Raw genomic sequence first — 20,309 nt, forward strand, 5'->3', positions numbered from 1 at the left:
TCCATCCATAGTTCTTCAGTTACTCTGTCCATCAGATCTAATCCCTTGAATCTACTTGTCACCTCCACTGTATATTCATAAGGGATTTGATTTAGGTCATACCTGAATGGTCTAGTGGTTTTCCCTACTTTTTTCAATTTAATTCTGAGTTTGGCAATAAGGAGTTCATGATTTGAGCCACAGTCAGCTCCCAGTCTTGTTTTTGCTGACTGTATAGAGCTTCTCCATCTTTGGCTGCAAAGAATATAACAAATCTGAATTCAGAATTGACCATCTGGTGATGTCCATGTGTAGAGTCTTCTCTTGTGCTGCTGGAAGAGGGTGTTTGCTATGACCAGTGCATTCTCTTGGCAAAATTCTGTTAGCCTTTGCCTGGCTTCATTTTGTACTCCAAGGCCAAATTTGCCTGTTACTCCAGGTACCTCTTGACTTCCTCCTTTTTCATTCCAGTCCCCTATGATGAAAAGGATATCTTTTTTTGGTGTTAGTTCTAGAAGGTCTTGGAAGCCTTCATAGAACCATTCAATTTCAGCTTCTTCAGCATTACTGGTTTCAGGATAGACTTGGACTACTGTGATATTGAACAGTTTGCCTTGGAAACAAACAGAGATCATTCTGTCATTTTTGAGACTGCACCCAAGTACTGCATTTCAGACTCTTTTGTTGACTATGAGGGCTACTCCATTTCCTCTAAGGGATTCTTGAACACAGTAGTAGATATAATGGTCATCTGAATTAAATTTGCCCATTCTGGTCCATTTTATTTCAGTGATTCCTAAAATGTTGATGTTTACTGTTGCCATCTCTTGTTTGACCACTTCCTATTTACCTTGATTCATGGACCTAACAGTCCAGGTTCCTATGCAATATTGTTCTTTAGAGCATCAGACTTTACTTCCATCACCAGTCACATCCACAACTGGGTGCTGTTTTCATTTTGGCTTTGTCTCTTCATTCTTTCTGGAGTTATTTCTCCACTCTTCTCCAGTAGCATATCAGGCACCTACCAACTTGGGGAGTTCATCTTTCAGTGTCATATCTTTTTGCCTTTTCATACTGTGTATACATATATTTCATACATAAAGTTGTGTATAGCCTGGCTATAAGACTTATAAGTTAAAAGAAAGGTCTACATATTACCCTGGAACTTCTCCAACTCTCACATTGCTGTCCAAAAGTCAACTTTTACTTCTTTTTATTAAATGAATCAAAATATATTTTTTAGGTTGTCACTATGTGTTTCTCATACAGAGTCCTACCAATTAAAGAAAAGTTGCCTCCTGGCTGTGCTTTCCTTTGCCATCCCCTCATTCTGTAAGACATTGAAATTGACTTATGGTAAGGATAGAGGGAGAGAAAGACATTTATAAACAAACATGTGAAAAAAAACAGTGCTCTGTAAACATAAAATTTAAGGACTACTTTTATCATTATTGCAAGTAATTGCTCAATTTCACTGTGTAATCAAGATATTAGATAACCCTCCTTCTTAAGCAAGATCCTTCATGCTCCTGCTGCCTATTTCTGACTTATTTTCTCCCTCAATTCATGACTTGATATCCATTTTCATTTAATTTTACCCATGTAAACATCCTGTACAAGGGCCATTAGAAATGTGCTCTTACTGACATCACTACTTAAAGAGAGCAATATGTTGATCTGAATGCATGTTGAGATTAATTTGACACAGAAATAATCAACATTAAATCAAGAATAATACTGGAAGTACATTTAGAATGGATACACAATAAGGTCCTACTGTATATACCATATAGGAAACTATATTGAATATCCTATTATAAAATATAATGGAAAAGAATATAGAAAAGAATATGTATATATGTATACAAAAAGTTATATGTATATAACCAAGTCACATTCTTACAGGAAGATTGGCACAACACTGTACATCAACTATAATTAAATAAGAAATTTAAAAAAGAATAATACCAGGATGGGGGAGTAGTCTTCAATAAGGAGGCAGTAGAAAATTGGACCCAGAACAACATCAAAATATCTCTGACATTTCCCCAAGTTCTCTCAGAAATGATTAATAACTAACAATCTAAAGAGTTAGCAGGAGACATTCTCATTCTAAGTGAACTAAGTCAGACAGAGAAAGACAAATTTAATAGGACATCCCTTATATATGGAATCTAAAAAAATGATACAATCGAAGTTATTTACAAAACAGAAACAGACTCACAAAATAAGCTTATGGTTACCAAATGGAAAAGGTGGAGGGGGGGATGGACAAATTAGAAGGTTGAGATTAACACACACACGATATAAAATAATCAACAAGGACCTACTGTATAGCATAGGGAACTCTACTCAATACTCTACAGTAACCTACATGGAAAAAGAATCTGAAAAAGAATAGATACATATATATGTACAACTGAATCACTTTGGTCCATACCTGAAAACTAACACGACATTGTAAATCAACTATATCCCAATATAAAATAATAATTAAAAAAATAAAGGATTCCCTTCTCCCAAAAAATGAGTTAGCAGGAAATTTGCTCTATAAGTATCATGTTTCATAAAACACCTCTTTAACACACAGATTCTCTGGAATCCCTGGTGGTCCAGGAGTCAGGACTCTGCTTTCACTGCAGGGGGCATGGGTTTGACATAACTGTGCAATGCAATAAAAAAAAAAATTCTCTAATATCCAGGAGAGGTGGAAAACTGAAGTCACTGCCAGTGAGCTTAGCCCAGGAAATCTGGGATGTATCTGATGCTGAATATTCTCATTTGAAAATGAGAATTAAAACAAAAACTACGCTCATCCATTCCTGGGTTCTAAATCTGATCAAGAAAGGGGTCCTTCTCCACCACATACCTACCACATTCAGTTCAAAACAGTAGAGGATTTTCTTTGATATAGTTTAGCTTCTCTTTCTCTAAAATCTATGCTCTACCATTCTTTATGCTTCCATATCTGACTAAATGCTGTTCTTCTAAATAATAGTGATAACAGTAACAAACAAAAGCAATAATACATTTGTTGATCTCTTAATACGCATCAAGATTTTATGTGCATTTTCTTATTGAACCTTCACAACCATCCCATGAAGTAGCAGGTAGTATTTAAACTGCATTTTATAGAGGAGAAAAATCATGTTTAAAGAAATTCAGTCATCTTCATGAGTCACACAACTACTAAGGGGCAGAGGAGAGGCTCACTCCTAGGTCTGTCTAATTCTACATCCCTAATCTCTATAGTAACTGTACAAACAGTAGAAGGGCTCAAAAAATCACTTGGCTTAAGTGCTTGATTTAACAAATCAGAAATTAAGACTCCAAAGACTATGGCACAGTGTCTCTTTGCTCCTAAGTTTCTATGATTATATCATAGCATCGAACACATCTACACCAACAATCCTCCTTTGGACTCCATAACTTCGCTGGTTCTCCACTTAACTTCCATTCTGGCTTTCTAGCAACTCTCCTTTGCCTGTCCATGTTCTAAGTGTCAGCCTTCTCTAGGACTCCATCCTCAGCCTCCTCCCTGGTTTGTCTATGTCAAGGTTTTGCAAACTGCAAAAACATTTATTTTTTTAATTGGAGTATAATTGCCTTAAAATATTGTGTTGGTTTCTGCTGTACAACAATGCGAATCAGCTATAAATATATACATATTCCCTCCTTTTTGAGCCTCTCTCCCTCCTCCCCATTCCACTACTCTAGGTCATCACAGAGCACCAAGCTGAGCTCCCTTTGCTATACACAGCAACTTCCCGCTCTCTATCTATTTCACACACTGTAGTATATATATATGTTAATGCTACTCTCTAAATTCTCCCCACCTTCTCCCATGCTATATCCATAAGTCTGTTCTCTATGTCTGCATCTCTATTCCTGCCCTGCAAATCGGTTAATCAGTACCATTTTTCTAGAGTCCCATACAACAGTCTTCTCTTTCTGACTTACTTCATTCTGTATGACAGACTCTAGCTTCATCCACATCATTATAAATGGCGTAATTTCATTCTTTTTTATGAAAAGAAAGAAAGAAAGTCGCTCAGTTGTGTCTGACTCTTTTTGACCCCATGGACTGTTGCCTACGAGGCTCCTCCATCCACGGAATTTTCCAGGCAAGAGTACTGGAGTGGGTTCCATTTCCCTCTCCAGAGGATCTTCCCAACCCAGGGATCGAACCCAGGTTTCCCGCACTGCAGGCAGACGCTTTACCATCTGACCCACCAGGGAAGCCCTATTCTTTTTTATGGCTGACTAATATTGCATTGTATATATGTAACATAACTTCTTTATCCAGTCATCTGTCGATGGACATCTAGGTTGCTCTTAGCATACTTTTTAAAGCTATGCCCAAGTTGCTAAACATACCCCTCTAATTACGGTTCCTTCCTCTCTATATAGGGCTTCCATTCCTTCAACTACCTTACATGCACTTGTGATTCATATCCAACCCAAGCTTTGTCTAAGTTAAAGACTCAAAAATTTCAATTTCCCATAGACCCTTTATTTCCCATGACCCTTTGTACTCACCAGTGTCCAAAATCTCATTCAGTCCTTCATACCATATTTGTATATCTCCTACAATCTTTAACATCATCTCTCTTCCTTCAAATCAGAGACATCAGCTCACCCTTAAATCTGATACACTCTCTCAACAACCACATTGAGTTCATCCTTAAACCAGTCAATCAATCTGACCTGAAATGTCTCTGGACCAGGCCATCTATTCTAATGGCCACTGTCCAAGCTAAGCTTCTCTTTTTCTCTCACATGAATGACTACATCAGCCTTCTGATTTAATTGGATTGGTTTCCCCGATCCACAATCTCTCTACGTTTGGTCTAAGTTCCTCTTGTTCATCACAGCAACACTTTTCAAAGATATTGACTATGTTATCCCTGCTCATCCCCACACACTCCTTCCCAACTCACTCAGAGTAAGAGCCAGCCCATGATTATGGCACTAAGGAGCCTTCAAAAGCTGATCCAACTCCTCCCGCCTGTCTAGTTTCTATCCTCCTTCCATTCTGCCCCTCATCACTCCACAATAATTACTATTTCCAGGACACACTTCTGTTCATATTTTTCTTTGGAATTAATCCCTCAAAACAATAGCTTTTTTAAGTCCCTCTCATTTTCATACAAACCCTTATCAACACCATCAACATCTTCTTCCAAGCCTACTATAAGCAGCACTTTTTAGTTTGGGGAATTTTTCCAGGCTCTGCATTTCACACTTCACCATAACTAGCTCTGTCTGGCAAGAGAGGTTAAGACCAGCATCCAGGTCTCAGACGGATTTTTCCCAAAGTTAAACAGCTAGTTAAATGATTGCTATTAATTTTCTAAATGTTTTCATTTCTAAATATTCATATATGATTAGAAATCTCCACCAAAAGACTTAAAGCCATGTAATAAATCACCCAGATCATGCCTTCTCTCACAGTCATCTCTTATGCATCCTACCATAGTCATTCATTAATTTGTGAGGCAAATGAAACATTCAAATCACCCTAAATGTTTTTATGGTTTTTTTTTTATTATTATTACTTGTGCATTTTCTCCTGTGATCCAGACTACTTCTATCTTGGCCCAGTGCCAAATAATATTAACACAAGAGCAGTATTAAAATCACATAAAATATTAGGGGAAATGATTAACTTTTTTACTTATGTCAGGTGGCACTGGTGGTAAAGACCCCACCTGCCAATGTAGGGGACATAAGGGACATAGGTTCGATCCCTGGGTCAGGAAGATCCCCTGGAAGAGGGCATGGCAACCCACTCCAGTATTCTTACCTAGAGAATCCCATGGACAGAGGAGCCTCGTGGGCTACAGTCCATAAGATCGCAAAGAGTAGGACATGACCGAAGCAACTTAGCACACACATCAGTCAATGGGAGGTAACATAAAAAGGTCCCAAACTTCTGGGCACTTTGAGAACGCTGACTTTGAAACTGAATTTGAGACTAAACATTCCAGAAAGAGTATTCATTTAAAAAAAAAATGAACATTTAATGAAGCCCTAAGTAATTAAATGTGTTCACTCTTCCCACTCAATTTCTTGTATTCAATGCTTCTAACCATGTTTTCACTATACACAAATTTTCAGCAACTCTACTGATAGGCAGTGAAAACCTAATATGAGAAAAAACTTCAGACGAGATCAACAAATGGATCTACCTCAGTGGACAGACAAACCATAGTGGCCTACTTTCTATTATAAAAATGGCCTGAACAGACATATCCTTAATTTATAAAAATTATATCAAAACATGAAAATGCAAGGCTTAACACGCTAGGCCCAGGTACCAACCTCCGCTGCTCTTCACCATGTTCTCCTGAAGGGACAGTGAGGCACTCATCCAAGTGTCCATGAAGCAACCTGAGGACGTCACCACCAATCAGATACCCTAGAAGGATTGAAACGCAGTCACATTTGAACTGTCATCGTATATCGAAAGCTAAACAGATCATCTGATCTGATTTCCTATTTTCATAGACAGAGACACAGAAGTCTGGTAAGGAGTAAGTACTGGACCAAAATCGCAGAGATGGGTGGGGTCACCTGCCTTCCACCCCTGAGCCCTGGGTGCCCAAGTCCCAGAGTCAGTGATATTCCCACTACTATACATGACCTCAGCCTCATAAAAGCCTCCACTAAACATACAAGCCTGAATAGGCTCAGATTTGAACTTATGTAAGTGAGAAGAATCAGAACAAACTGATACATCCCGAGAAAACCCCGATGCCCAAGCACTGCTGTGATCCAGCACTAAGTCACACACCCTGGAAGATGAGAAATCTTTACCCTAACCAAGCAATACCCTGAGGCCAAAACATGGAGAAAATAACCCCTAGAAAGCTACAACTTAAAGTACACACAAGAATAAGTGAAAGTTGACAATAACGTAAAAATAAGGAGAGCTAAATCTTAACACAAACTTCACTTTTAAGTAGCAATTGAAATAAGTTTCTTAAATGTCATGTATCTTCATTATAGAATGTTTTGACACAAACAGCTCTAATTTATTTGCTCATTATCATAATTCCAAAGATGACTCTCAACTCAGTATCAGGGACCAGCCTCCTAATGGAAGTAGTCTTTACCTTGGGCTGCTTCACTTCCTGAGCTGATGGGGGCCACACTCCAGAGGGTCTGCTGGAAAGCAGCATCCACGTGCAAGCTGCCGTTACCGTAAGACAAGTGCTGCAGTAGAGGCAAAAGGAGGCATCACTACAGGCTCTGGGTGCATCTTAACATGCAAGTGCTTCTGGCCACTCTAACTGCACGCTGCAGATTTGGAAATGTCCCCAGAGAACCTCTGCTTCAATCCTGTCACTGAAAAATGAAGAGACTAGTAGAATAAAAGTTAAGAGTTTATATCTGACTTTGGGTATTTTTCAGCTTCCTTCTAAGCATTACTACTCAAGTCACTAATCAGAAAACATACAAAGCAATGAAATAAATTGTGAAAATGGACTATTCTGTTGTAAAGGCCTACTGTACAGACAGAGGGCACTTATCATTAAAACTACAATTAAGGTTTTACATATCACACCATGACAGTGTTTTGACAGTGAAGTAGGTGAAATCTATAGGACTGATATGCCTTGGTTTTATAGGGTCCTTTAGGAAACTTTATCTACAATTTGACATAATAGCCATTAGATGGCAATACTTCTTAATAGGTATCAAAAATCAGGACAGTAAATGTCCTTCAAAATTCATTCATTTCAAATTTCAGATGTTCCTGCTTAAAATCAAATATATTAAAAGATAGTCATATTTTACATATTTAAGAGCCATAATTGATAAACTCCAAAACGATAAGTAAAGAAAAACAAAATTATGAGTATAACCAAATGCCTTGCTTATTTCATTAACCATTACCTGGCTGCTGCTGGAACAACCACCTCTTCTCTCCGAATCATCTCAGTAAACATCACCAACATTCCTATAATATTCCTGCAACATTTTCCAATTTTGACAACAGCTTAAGCTTTGAAAGATTTTAATTGCACTAGAACTTTTTCAGAAATCTGACTCTCCTAGTTAAATAAAGAGCAGCCACAGCATGAAAAGTCACACTGGTATATGTCACAGGTCCTTTTAATATCCAAAGGTCTCTCCTGCCTAAGTATACAAATATTTATTATATATATAATATTTATACTAAATACACTAAGTCATCAGCACACATAGGTACTTCATTTCCTTTCTCTTAAAAACAAAACCAAGTGACATTTGACATATATGTAATTATCTAGAAAATAATTTTTTAAGTCAGTAAGATTAAGAGTGAATGCATCAGATTCAGCAATAACATGCTCTTACCCCTCACCCCACACCCTCCTATTTACCTGAACCTGTCACTCTTAAGCAAAATTTCAGCTGAAATGCCTTTACTGAATTAATTTCTTCTCTGATGTGTTAAAATTTTTAACTGTTTACAAAGAAATCATATTCCAGCTGCTTCCACAAACAAGAAAAATATATTTTCCTACATATCTTTCATCATACAACATTATCCTTTAGTGTATTTTTCTTTCTCCCTCTTGTAAGCTATCTGGCACAGGCTTACAACTGTATTTCTCGCATCCAGAAGGGTTATTAATAAAGAAGTAAGTGCAGAAGCCAACCAGACCTTTCAGATCAAAGTAGCATAAACTTTAAAGACTATATTTTAAGTTATTTCATAAGCATTCTTATTTTAATGACCAAATCCAGAATAACAGCAAAATAATAGAAAAATACATACCAAAAAACCTCCATAAAACCATATGGAATTTATCAAACCATCAGAAAATGATTCAAAATATCAATGCTTATATTTTCACTTTTGAATTCAAGTGAAAGTTCATGCCACAATATAATACATAGATTGGTTCATTCATCCAGGTTCACTGAATATACTATGCATAAAGCACTGTGGTAAATATTAATAGAACAAATTCCCCACCCTGAGGGTGCTTGCAATCTAGAAAGAAAGGTAAAATATATGCACAAAATACTGTGAGTCAGTATTCTGAACACATCAGCTGAACTGTAATTACAGTGTTACAGGAACTGAGAGATGAGACCACTTGGACCTGCCTAATCAGAACCGAGTCTATTGTCCTGGGCCTTGAGGACAGGTGGTGTTTCCACAGGAGAGACTGGGTTCCATGTGGGATGAAGCACTTCAGGAGCCAGTATGATCATTTGGCCTGAACCTCATATTGAAATACTTAGAGATGCTGTCTGCAAAAGTGCACATACATTGGATTTGGGTATCTGTATTCATAACGTTAATGTGCTAAGTGTAAATATACTAAAAATACCAAAACTTTTCTAACCTAGTTCAGAGATTTTCATTCCTGATATTCCAGAAACCTCATAGTTGGAAGTTGCCTGGGCTTTTTTTTTTTTTTTTTTTTTTGGCCCTCTAAGCTCTAACAAGGGCAATAGGATGCAAAGAGGCAGAGATAAAGGAATGTAAGCACAGTAAAGAGTTTCATCTTTGGGGCATACAGCATATACTTAGAAACAGAATGACACATATGCCTACAGACAAGGCAGGTGCCAGATCAAGGACCTTATTGGGAATAAGGAGCCACTGCAATGAAAAAATAATAGAGGAAGGAGTACTACAATGTAATTTTCAAATCATATCTAAGCCTAAAAGTCAAAGTGTTAATTGTTTAGTTGTGTCTGACTCTCTTTGTTACTCAATGGTCTGTCCATAGAATTCTCTAGGCAAGAATACTGGAGTCGGTAGACATTCCCTTCTCCAAGGGATCTTCCCAACCCAGGGATCAAACTGGGGTCTCCTCCATTGCAGGCATGCTCTTTACCGTCTGAACTACTGGGGAAGCCCAAGATACACAATAAATATAAGCATAAAAATAGGAAAATCTCAGCCTGTTGGAAAAAAGTTTTTAAAAAATGTCCTTAAGATCATATTACACCATTTAAAGTTATCTAAATAATGTCCACTCTTCTCAAAGAAATATTCTCTAGGCATAACTCTTTTGGATGCCTCTGTTTAATTTTGCCACTTCACCAAGAAAGGGCAATCTGCACGAGAACCACACTGTTTGTGAATTCACAGGTCTGTGATGTTAAATATTCAAGGCAGTAACAGTTTCAGTAACTAACACTAAGATGAGGTATCCTTAAAGCAAAAACAGATGTCCAAGGTTGAAAGCACAGTTGGCCTTAGGCTGAAACATGTAACTGCTCTCAAAGGTACACACCCTCCAGGGCACTGGAGGAACTTGGAGAGTCATCTGCTCCCTTCTATCACCTTGATTCGCATGTTAGTGACTCAAGAGTTCTCAGACACACGAATCATCTGAGGAGCTTGCCCAAAAAAGGAAGATTTGGGGAATTTCCTTGGCAATTCAATGGTTAAAACTTCACCTTCCAATGCAGGGGGGTGCAGGTTTGATTCCTGCTCTGGGAGCTACGATTCCACATGTCTCATGAGCAAAAAGGTAAAACAAAAGAGAAGCAATGCTGTAACAAAATCAATAAAGACATTTAAAATGGTCTATATTAAAAATCTTATTAAAAAGACAAATTTGAATTCATGAGATGGGGCCAGCGGGGGGGAAGGTCGGGGGTTGGGCAACCAAGGCCACTAATCCAAGAAGCATGCTTTGAGTAACAAGACTTTGTATGATAGAAGCACACAATCTCAGGCTTAGAGAAGATGCTATAAATCCCCTCCCAGGAGTTCTCAATCTGGACTCCACTTTGATACTTTCCGTTTCCTTTGTAATCCAGTGTATATACTGTATGCATTTTAAAAGCTAATGAGATAAGCAATATCTGACTGCCCAAAAGGTCCAAAGCACAAAAATTTTTAAGAATATCCAAATTCAACCTTTATCTGAGGCCTTCATTCACTCATTTATTTCTCTCTCATTAAGGGCCAGGCACTCGGGCCCTAGTGACATGACACTCTGGAAAAATGATCCTCCAGCGACAGGGAACACAAGTAAACAAGATATATCACCCTTCAGACTTCATTTTTTTAATTCTGAGAAAAATGAAAAACAAGAGGCACAGTCTATGTTTTCATTACCTGTGCCACAGAGGGGGAAAAAAAAAAGTGATTGCTGTCTTTCTAGCTATCAATATTTTTATGCAACTTGAGACAACTCGGTAAGTTATACAGTCAAACCACCTAGCATTTCTTATCAGAAATAAAGAGGTTGGTATGAGAGAAGGAAATTTTTATGAGCCTTAGAATAGCTTTCTTTTAAGCATTTTTCATCACTCTTTCGATTGTGAGGTTCTGCTTTTCCCAATTTACTTTTAGACAGTTGTTTGGTAATATTTTCATGGATTTAAAAAAAATCTGTTTCTATAGGTAACAGAGAAAATTATTCAAAAATCAATGTTTCAAATGAGAGCAATCCAATCCATGGGTTGAAAATTCATGTGCATACCAGGGTGATTTTATCTCTTTCTAACACAAGTAAGAGTTGTTTTACATGCTTTACTTTATTTTGTTCAGTTTGAAATAGATTCACAGTAATAGCTATTTGATCATGTTTCCTCTCTTTTAAATTGTATCATTCTCTTATAATTTAAGCTGCTTTGCTAAAGCCTTCTTTTTTAAAAATTAAATCATTCCAATGGAGAAAAAGAATTCCACACCCCACCCCACCCCCTCACCTTGGATATTCCTGAGAAGAGGATGAAGGTATCATTTTTTATATTAAAATATGAAACAGAAGCTTGGAAAAACATTATTTTGGATAAGGGGTTTACAATCTTTTCTGGAGATCAGATCCTTTATTCCTAGGAAATCCTGTAAATAGGTTCAACCCTTCAGGCAGAAGGTGGAGCACCCCAGGAGAAGCCTGGGGCTCCAGGAGTACAGCACAGTGCCCGCTTCCATCCAAAGACAGAGGAGAGAGAAAAATCAGTCCTTCAATCAGTTTCAATCAATTTACCATCCCAACAGATGTAACCTTGACTAGAGCAGCAAGTAAACAATTAGATAGTTTAACCTTAGCTTAACAAAACTGTCAGTGAAGGGAAATTAGATCAAAGGCCAACTGACAGCAATGACTTAAAAAAAAATCAACAAATGGCAATGTTTATTTTCAATGTGTGTGTTAGTCGCTCAGTTGTGTCTGACTCTTTGCGACCCCATGGACTGTAGCTCACCAGGGTCCTTTGTCCATGAGATTCTCCAGGCAAGAATACTGGAGTGGGTTGCCATTTCCTTCCCCAAAAGGGCTGATGAAAGTGTGTAAAATCAAGATGAGATTTATTTTCAGTAGTTATAACTGTTGTATTTTCAGTCAAATTTCTCAACTAATTTTTAACCATATCAGAACCTTCTCAGCACATGACTCTTGCTTACACACAATAGATCTTTATTTAAAATCAGTTAGAACCGGACATGGAACAATGGATTGGTTCCAAATTTTTGGAAAGGAGTAGGTCAAGGCTGTATATTGTCACCCTGCTTATTTAACTTATATGCAGAGTATATGACGCAAAATGCTGGGATGGGTGAAGCACAAGCCAGAATCAAAACCAATAACCTCAGATATGCAGATGACCACCACCCTTATGGTAGAAAGTGAAGAGGAACTAAAGAGCCTCTTGATGAAGGTGAAAAAGCAGAGTGAAAAACCTGGCTTAAAACTCAACATTAGGAAAACTAAGATCATGGCATCTGGTCCCATCACTCATGGCAAATAAATAAGGAATAAATGGAAACAGTGACAGATTTTATTTTCTTGGGCTCCAGAATCACTGCAGACAGTGACTGCAGCCATGAAATTAAAAGACATTTGCTCCTTGGAAGGAAAGCTATGACAAACCTAGACAGCATATCGAAAAGCAGAGACATCACTTTGCCAACGAAGGTCCATGTATTCAAAGCTATGGTTTTTCCAGTAATCACGTACAGATATGGGAGTTGGACCATAAAGAAGGCTGAGCAGCAAAGAATTGATGTAAAATAAAATAAAATAAAATCAACTGTTACATCAGAGTCTGTTTACTACTTACTTCCCCTCTTTCTCTTCTTCTGGTTAAATATCTAAAGTTCCTTTAACTATAGGTACAAATCTCCCAGGTAAATAATGATAACAATTTTTAGAAGTGTCATAGAGCTAAAAGTCTTGTCTGGATTAAGCATTCAATTCTCTTGATATCCCTGTGAATGGAGCTATTACCTGGATCCACAAGATGAAGAAACAGAGAGTCTGAAGAGGTTATGTGATTGGCCCAAGCTCATGCTTACCGGGCTCTGTACTAACAAACAAGTGTGTATATGTGAGAATATATGCAATCTATTTTCAGTTTTTCAAGTTCAGTATGTGGATTATTCCATGCTACTGTTTATTCCAACATCTTTTATTGCCTCACTTTTTACCCCTTCTCTTGCTCCAGATCCTTCTAACTAAGCACCATGTGGTCCTTGAATCCATGAACATAAGACTTCATATTCTTACTATAATCACCCACCTGGAAATGGAAGGTAATAATTAACTATGCCTAAATCCATTCAAACATCCCTCAGCATCTGTAACCTAAACTCGAACACTAAGTTACTGTCTTAACAGTATTCTCCTATAGTTCCATGGGCTTAGTCTGTTTTTTCACTACTTTTTCAAGAGCAGAAACCATGTGTAATATGTGGTTGTTCGTTTGGTTTCTGTTATTATATGTGAGGTCCACAAAGATAATCACTAAAATCACTGACTTCATCACCAAATGAAAGTAACTGAAATTTTAACAATCTGCTTGGTCAACTATCTGTAGTTTTTGTTTTTTTTTTAATTTACCTATTTTTTTAATTGAAGGATAATTGCTTTAAAGAATTTTATTGTTTCTATCAAACCTTAACATGAATCAACCATACGTATAACTATATCCCCTCCCTCTTGAACCTCCCTCCCATCTCCCTCCCCATCCCACCCCTCTAGGTTGATACAGAGCCCCTGTTTGAGTTTCCTGAGCCATACAGCAAATTCCACTTGGCTATCCAGTTTACATATGGTAATGTAAGTTTCCGTGTTACTCTTTCCATACATCTCACCCTCTCCTCCCCTCTCCCCAAGTCCATAAGTCTGTTTTCTATGTCTGTTTCTCCACTGCTCCCCTGCAAATAAATTGTTCAGTACCATCTTTCTAGATTCTGTATATATGCATTCAGCTCAGTTCAGTTCAGTTGCTCAACGATATTTATCTTTCTCAAGGTTATCAGAGGAACAATCCTGGAAGTGCAGTGGTTGAGACTCCTCCCTTCTATGCAGGGAGTGCAGATTTAATTCCTGATTGGGGAACTAAGATCCTGAGTGAAGGGCAGTGTGGCCCAAAAACATATATATATATATATATATTTTTTTTAAGGGTTATCAGAAAAAGAATGTAAATAAACTGGCTAAAATGTAGCTTGATCTGTAAATGTAATTAGTCATGAAGTTCAACTATTTTCCAAGGTAACAGAGGGGAACCTCATACATTACAATTACTACCATTGTTTGTACAGTGGTCTTTAATCCCAAGAATGTTCAAAATTATCCTCTCATTGCTTCATCACAGTAACTGTGATGTTAGGGATAACTGTCACCATTTTGCAATGAGGAAGCCACAATTCATGGAACTATGTGATTCAAGAACTAGTGGTAGAATTGACACATGAAAGCCCTGGCCCCAGTGAGATTCTGAATTTTCTACTCCTTCTGTGCATACTGATGCCGTCCTGTCAAACTCTGCTCTGTAGTGGAAAGAACAAGTCGTACAGCAAAAACATGCATAGTTATGCACAAATAGAAATAAGATAGATATAGAATTTATACACTGAGAAGCAAGCATGAATTATTTTTATTACTGCTATTGGTTTCCAAGTAAAACGACAATTCGAAATGTCTGCCTCCTGATCCAACTACGTCACCATCACATATAGAGCACAGACACACTGCAAGGGCTTAATAGAAGCTTATTTGACAAGCTGGCACACTTGCATTGTCCTAGAAATGTGCGTGGCGTCTGTTTCCACCATTTAAAAAAATGAGAGCGATGCTCCAGGCCTCCCCTTAGCTCTGCATTATTAGCTGCTCCATTTAATAGTTCCTGTCAGTTACATGAGGCCTCCTTTCACCACTTCCTGGTCTTCCTCACTACTTCTTCCCTCAAAAGCAAGTAAAACTACACCCTTCCTCCTAGCAGTGTTTTGAAAATTGGAATTAATTGTGTTGGTTAGCAAAAACTTAACCCACAAGACCCAGTCTATTTAGAGCCTCATAGAGCCAAGGGGTACCAACTACTTCCTTAATTCAAAATCACACGCAAATATTTTGATTTAAGGAAGTGGAAATAAACTCATGCTAACTGATAGAAAGTGTAATTGCAACAACGCTCTATGTCTGATTTTCATTTCAGTCATCATCCACTATGATGTCTGGGATTTTTTTATGTGGATATTCACGTAGAGTTCGTAATACTCCATTTTATATTTGCTTACTTTCTCAACTTTAAAATAAAAACTATTTTGCCCTGATATCTTATATACTTCCATTCCTCGTAATCTTTTGTGAGCTTCTGCATATGATTATTTTTACCAAAAATACAATTTACTAAATAAGTTAAATTAAATAGATACTGGCTTTACCACAAAAATAAGAAAAACACCTCCTCTGATTAAACATAAACTTCTTTCTTTAATCTTTCATTTCCAGCCCTTTTCCTCTGGAACAGTGCAATGTCAGTGAGAGAATAAAACTGCATTTCATTTATTTCTCCTTTCTTAGCATGATAAGTGTTTCCCCTATAATAATTTGCTTTCATAAATATCAAAATAGGTAATCACAGCCTCATTAATACAGCCTTCTCTTTGGGCACAAAATAACGTCTGTGGAATTTCAAATTCCTGATTGGATTGCGTTTACATGCTATTGATAAAATAATCCAAGAACAGGCTCTATCAATGTCATGAACAAGCATATCCAGGGCGTGAGGACAGTCCGAGTAAATAATCCTGCTAAGCCTCACTTCCACACATGTGACATCATTCCCTCTACTTACGGAGTTACTTATAACTCATCCAATAGAGATACAGGTTTGTTTCTAAGCAATTTTCCTAGATAATTGGCAATCTCAGCTTTAAAGGGATCATTTTATTGACCTGTCACTTATCTGAATCCCAAGTCCACAATCTCACTTTCCACACTTACCAGGTACCTTTCAGAGGACACGCTCACTAAGATGAGGTCATCTCCAACCCGCACTTTTTCTCCTTCTGAGCGCTGCTTAGAGGCAGGATGGATGGTCCACCAACAAGCTTCACCTGCACGATGATTGACAAGGAAAACACAAAGAAGTGCCTTAGTTTAAAACTTGATGTTCTTGGCCAGGGACTCCAGAATAAAAGAGGGAAATGAAGTAAATCTTCAAAATTAGTCTCCTGAAAATAAAACTGCCCTGTTTACACAAACTTTAGAAATTTGAAATAGAATGCAAATTCACCTCACAGACCATGAAAATCAAAAGAATTAGGACAAATTAGCTTTAGAATCTAAAAAAGAGTGAATATATGTTTAAATGATTCAGTGTGCACCACACCTGAAACAAACACAACATTGCAAATCAACTGTACTTCAGTAAAAATGTAAAAGGAAGGAAGGGAGGGAGGGAGGGAGACACAGTGACACGCAAAGATTTCTGCTCATAGAAAGTGATTGTGACATTTGGGGAAGCGTGGAATCTCTTTCCCCCACCAAGAACTCCTTTGAAAGGATATTTATTTATGCCAACATAAGACCAAATTCACCAGCCACACTGATTCAACTCCGTTCCTTAGACAACCACATGTCACTAAGCAGCTCACATGGCTCCTTCCAATTATATCCAGTTTTTCGCCACTTGATTTTCAAAAGGATTTGGGGTTTTGTTATGTGACAGTTATATTGTGATAATTAAAAAGCTTCTAATTTGGGTGGATAGTGATTCAAAGTGAGTTCAAATACTGTCACTTAAGTTTTACAAACTACCCTGTGCCTTATTTTAAAATATAGCCGTTTCTATTAATTTAGAAGTAAAATAGAAGAGAATCCTACAGAATTGTCTGGGATACATTCTAAAAAGATATAAAGCTATCTGAATAAACACAAAATTAAATAATTTCTTCTAGAACAAGTCAAGCGTAAGCCTCATGAACCATATAACTGTTCTCCATTCTTCGGCCCCATCATCAAGGATTTAAGTGTAAGCATGCAATTCTTCAATCTGTTCACGGTTCCTTTTAAACTAAATATACGTTCTATTGCAAAATGAGAATAGTTTTAGTGATGCGTTTGTGCTTGTGTGCTAAGTTGCTTCAGTTGTGTCCGACTCTTTGAGACCCTATCAAGTGTAATCCATCAGGCTCCTCTGTCCATAAGATTCTCCAGGCAAGAAGACTGGTGTGGGTAAGCCAAGCTCTCCTCTTGGGGATCTTCCTGAGCTAGGGATCAACTCCATGTCTCTTACATCTCCCGCACTGGGAGGTGGGTTTTTTTTACCACTAGTGTTACCTGGGAAGCCCCATCTAATAATTATCACTCTCTTTCTCTGTGCCTCCAACTTTATTATTTCTCCATAACACTGATGTTTAGCTTTTTTTTTTTTTTTTTTTTTACTAATTACCAAATGCCAGAATGTAAATTCTACAACAGCAGGGCATTTGTATGTTTTATTTACTAGGGTTCTGTCAGCTCCTAATAGCATTTTGGAGGCAATTGCTCAATATTTTCTTACACAAACCAGTCTTACTCGACTGTCACCTTGCAGAATTCCTTATCTTCATTCACTCAATTCACATTTTTAGAGTTGTAGGGTTTTTCATTCATTCACTCAAATGTTGATAAAGTACATGCTATTTATCAACCACTGCTTTAGTAGCTGGAGATATATCAACAAATATGGGAAAAAGTGTATCTGCCTTATGAGTTTCATTCTGATTGAGGCAGGCACACAACAAACAATAAATATAGTAAATAGTTTGGTAATTCACAATTAATACAGAGTTACAGGGAAAATAAAGTAGCATAAGGGAATTAGGGCACAGAGACAAAGACGGCCTTGTTTGGTGAGTTTCACTATTATATAATAGTATCAGTGAATGAAGACAAGTTATAGATCATACACATGGTTTTACTTGTTTTGAGAGAGAGAACTGAAGACCTTTTTTCACATAACTATGTGCTGAAGTAAATTAGGGTGAAAACACTAAAAAAAAAAAAAACTAGCCAAAACACAGAGGAATGGCTGAGAATATATAGAATTAAATAAAAATGAGAGGAATATATTTATCTTTTTGGTGCCTGGGATTCTCAGAATTCCCTGTATAAGGTAATGTGTTTGTCTATTAAAAACTTAATTAGGTTGGTAAATAGAACTTTATTTTATCCATTTGTTATTCGTCACATTTTTAGAGTATGGGAAAGTATTTCAAAAAGGAGGGCAGGTGTGAGTTTCATGTCACCTATAAAAGCAACAACCTGATACAAGTTGATCTATTTCCTTCCATTTCTTTTTCTACTTGGTCCTTAATCTTTAATTCCAAAGGCAGACATGCTCATTGTAAAAAATAAAAGAATCAAATCATACAGAGGTGGATATAGTGTAAAGTCTTCAAAGCATTGAGAAGAAAAACACAATAAAATCTATACTCTCCTATTCTGAGTCTTCAAAAGGACAAAGATATTAATATATGTAAATAAATATATATATATATAGTATGATGACCCATGGACAAGGAAATGAAGATTTTCATTTTCTGTCATTTTGGTTGAATGTTGACACTGATTATGTTGTATTTGCACACTTAAAAATGTTTTTAAGATGAAATAGAAAAGAAAGAAATATGCAGTAATACTTTGCAAACTAATCAGTGCACGTTAATATGGTTATCAGACAGCAGAGCATGTTGCAATTACTGTTTTCCTACCCAACTCCATCAAAAGAATAAACTCTAGTTTGCAAATCAATCTAATTATGTCGGGATGACCTACCAACAGAAACGGTACACATTTCCTCCTTCTAATAAAACCTTTCCGTCGTTAGTCACTGGTATCATCCTGAAACCATTCCTAAGCCAATATATCTTTCATCAGGTCTCATGATGTCTCCCAATCCAGCTCCCGCCATGCTCTTCTGAACACAGCTTCATCGCAGACCAAGGTGCTCACCTGTGGTATCCTCTTGCAAGCCAACATCAAAAGCCAGCTTATCAGTTGAAGACCGAGAGGTGGACAGGCAGCACAGATACTAAAAGACACAGAATCAGTAGTCATCACTAAACATATCCCGTTCTTTCCAAGTCTAATTCTGAGCACTTAGCATTCACTGGGAGCAATGTTCTAGAGGAAATGTGGGGTTTTTTTCCCACTCAGAAAAATATTGCAGAAATATGTCCTGTAGACAAAACAAGATGAGTAACTGGGGATATGTCTCTACATCTCTCAATTTATGTGATATTCATGATCATAAGCAAGAGAACAACCTGATCTGTCTGTCAGAAATCTTTATTTCAAGCAAAAATTTGCACACTATTCACTTTTATCTTCTAGTTTTATTTTCAAATTTTTAAACTCTTTAAAATTCATCTAGAATTGATTGTGGTGTGTAGCATATTGCTTCACTGCAATGAGGCTTTGTCACGCGTATACCTATGTGTGTTTACCCAGGAAGAATGCAACTCTGCCCAACACCATCATCCCTGACTCCTCTCCCTGCTTCAAGTTCTCCTAACTGGATATTCTTGGACATAAAGTTCAGGATCATTTTTCTGGCCAACTCCCCTACTCCCATGCTAACCTCAAAATCTACACTAAGTGCTACAAGACTGAGAACACAGAGATGAATCTAGGATGAGCTCAAGATACACTGTCATCTACCCCAACCAAGTGCAGTGCCTGAAAGAACAGGAACCCTGCCAACAGGACTCAGGAACAGCTCTGGGGATTAGGCCAGCCCAGACTTCCCAGAATCACTGAACAAGTAATGCAAGACCTAGACAATCCCTACAATGGAAAAGCGTCCACCCAGCTCAGTGGGTGTCTGAGTGTAAGCAGGCAGGTGATAAATGGATTGGGGATAGAAGTCAAGTGGAATTTGGTGCCACGAGGGTGTAAATTCAATGAATCAGGAAACTCTGTTAACTGACTGTAAACCACTGACTCCCAAAGATATAGAAAAGATGCTTCAAATGTCCTCAAACATATTCCTAGCTAGTTAGGAGTAGTAGTCTAATCTCAAGACATTGTGGTCTCTGAGGTTTACAGACTTTAGATCTGGCCTTTTAAATATCAATGTTAATTTGA

The 20,309-nt window shown here is 37.5% G+C and overlaps 1 protein-coding gene across 1 annotated transcript in view; it reads right to left on the minus strand.

Annotated features, from left to right (window-relative positions):
* Positions 1–20,309, minus strand: part of LOC120860476 (ryanodine receptor 2-like) — an 804,098-nt gene that overhangs the window by 446,241 nt on the left and 337,548 nt on the right. Inside the window, exons 7-10 of the mRNA XM_040236295.1 lie at positions 19,176–19,254; positions 16,182–16,294; positions 7,101–7,200; positions 6,307–6,403 (exon numbers count right to left, since the gene is read on the minus strand). Coding sequence (XP_040092229.1) covers positions 6,307–6,403; positions 7,101–7,200; positions 16,182–16,294; positions 19,176–19,254 — 389 coding nt within the window. The remainder of the gene's footprint in view (positions 1–6,306; positions 6,404–7,100; positions 7,201–16,181; positions 16,295–19,175; positions 19,255–20,309) is intronic.

Source organism: Oryx dammah, unplaced genomic scaffold (assembly GCF_014754425.2).
Source record: "Oryx dammah isolate SB20612 unplaced genomic scaffold, SCBI_Odam_1.1 HiC_scaffold_11077, whole genome shotgun sequence".
Classification (NCBI taxonomy): Eukaryota; Metazoa; Chordata; class Mammalia; order Artiodactyla; family Bovidae; genus Oryx; species Oryx dammah.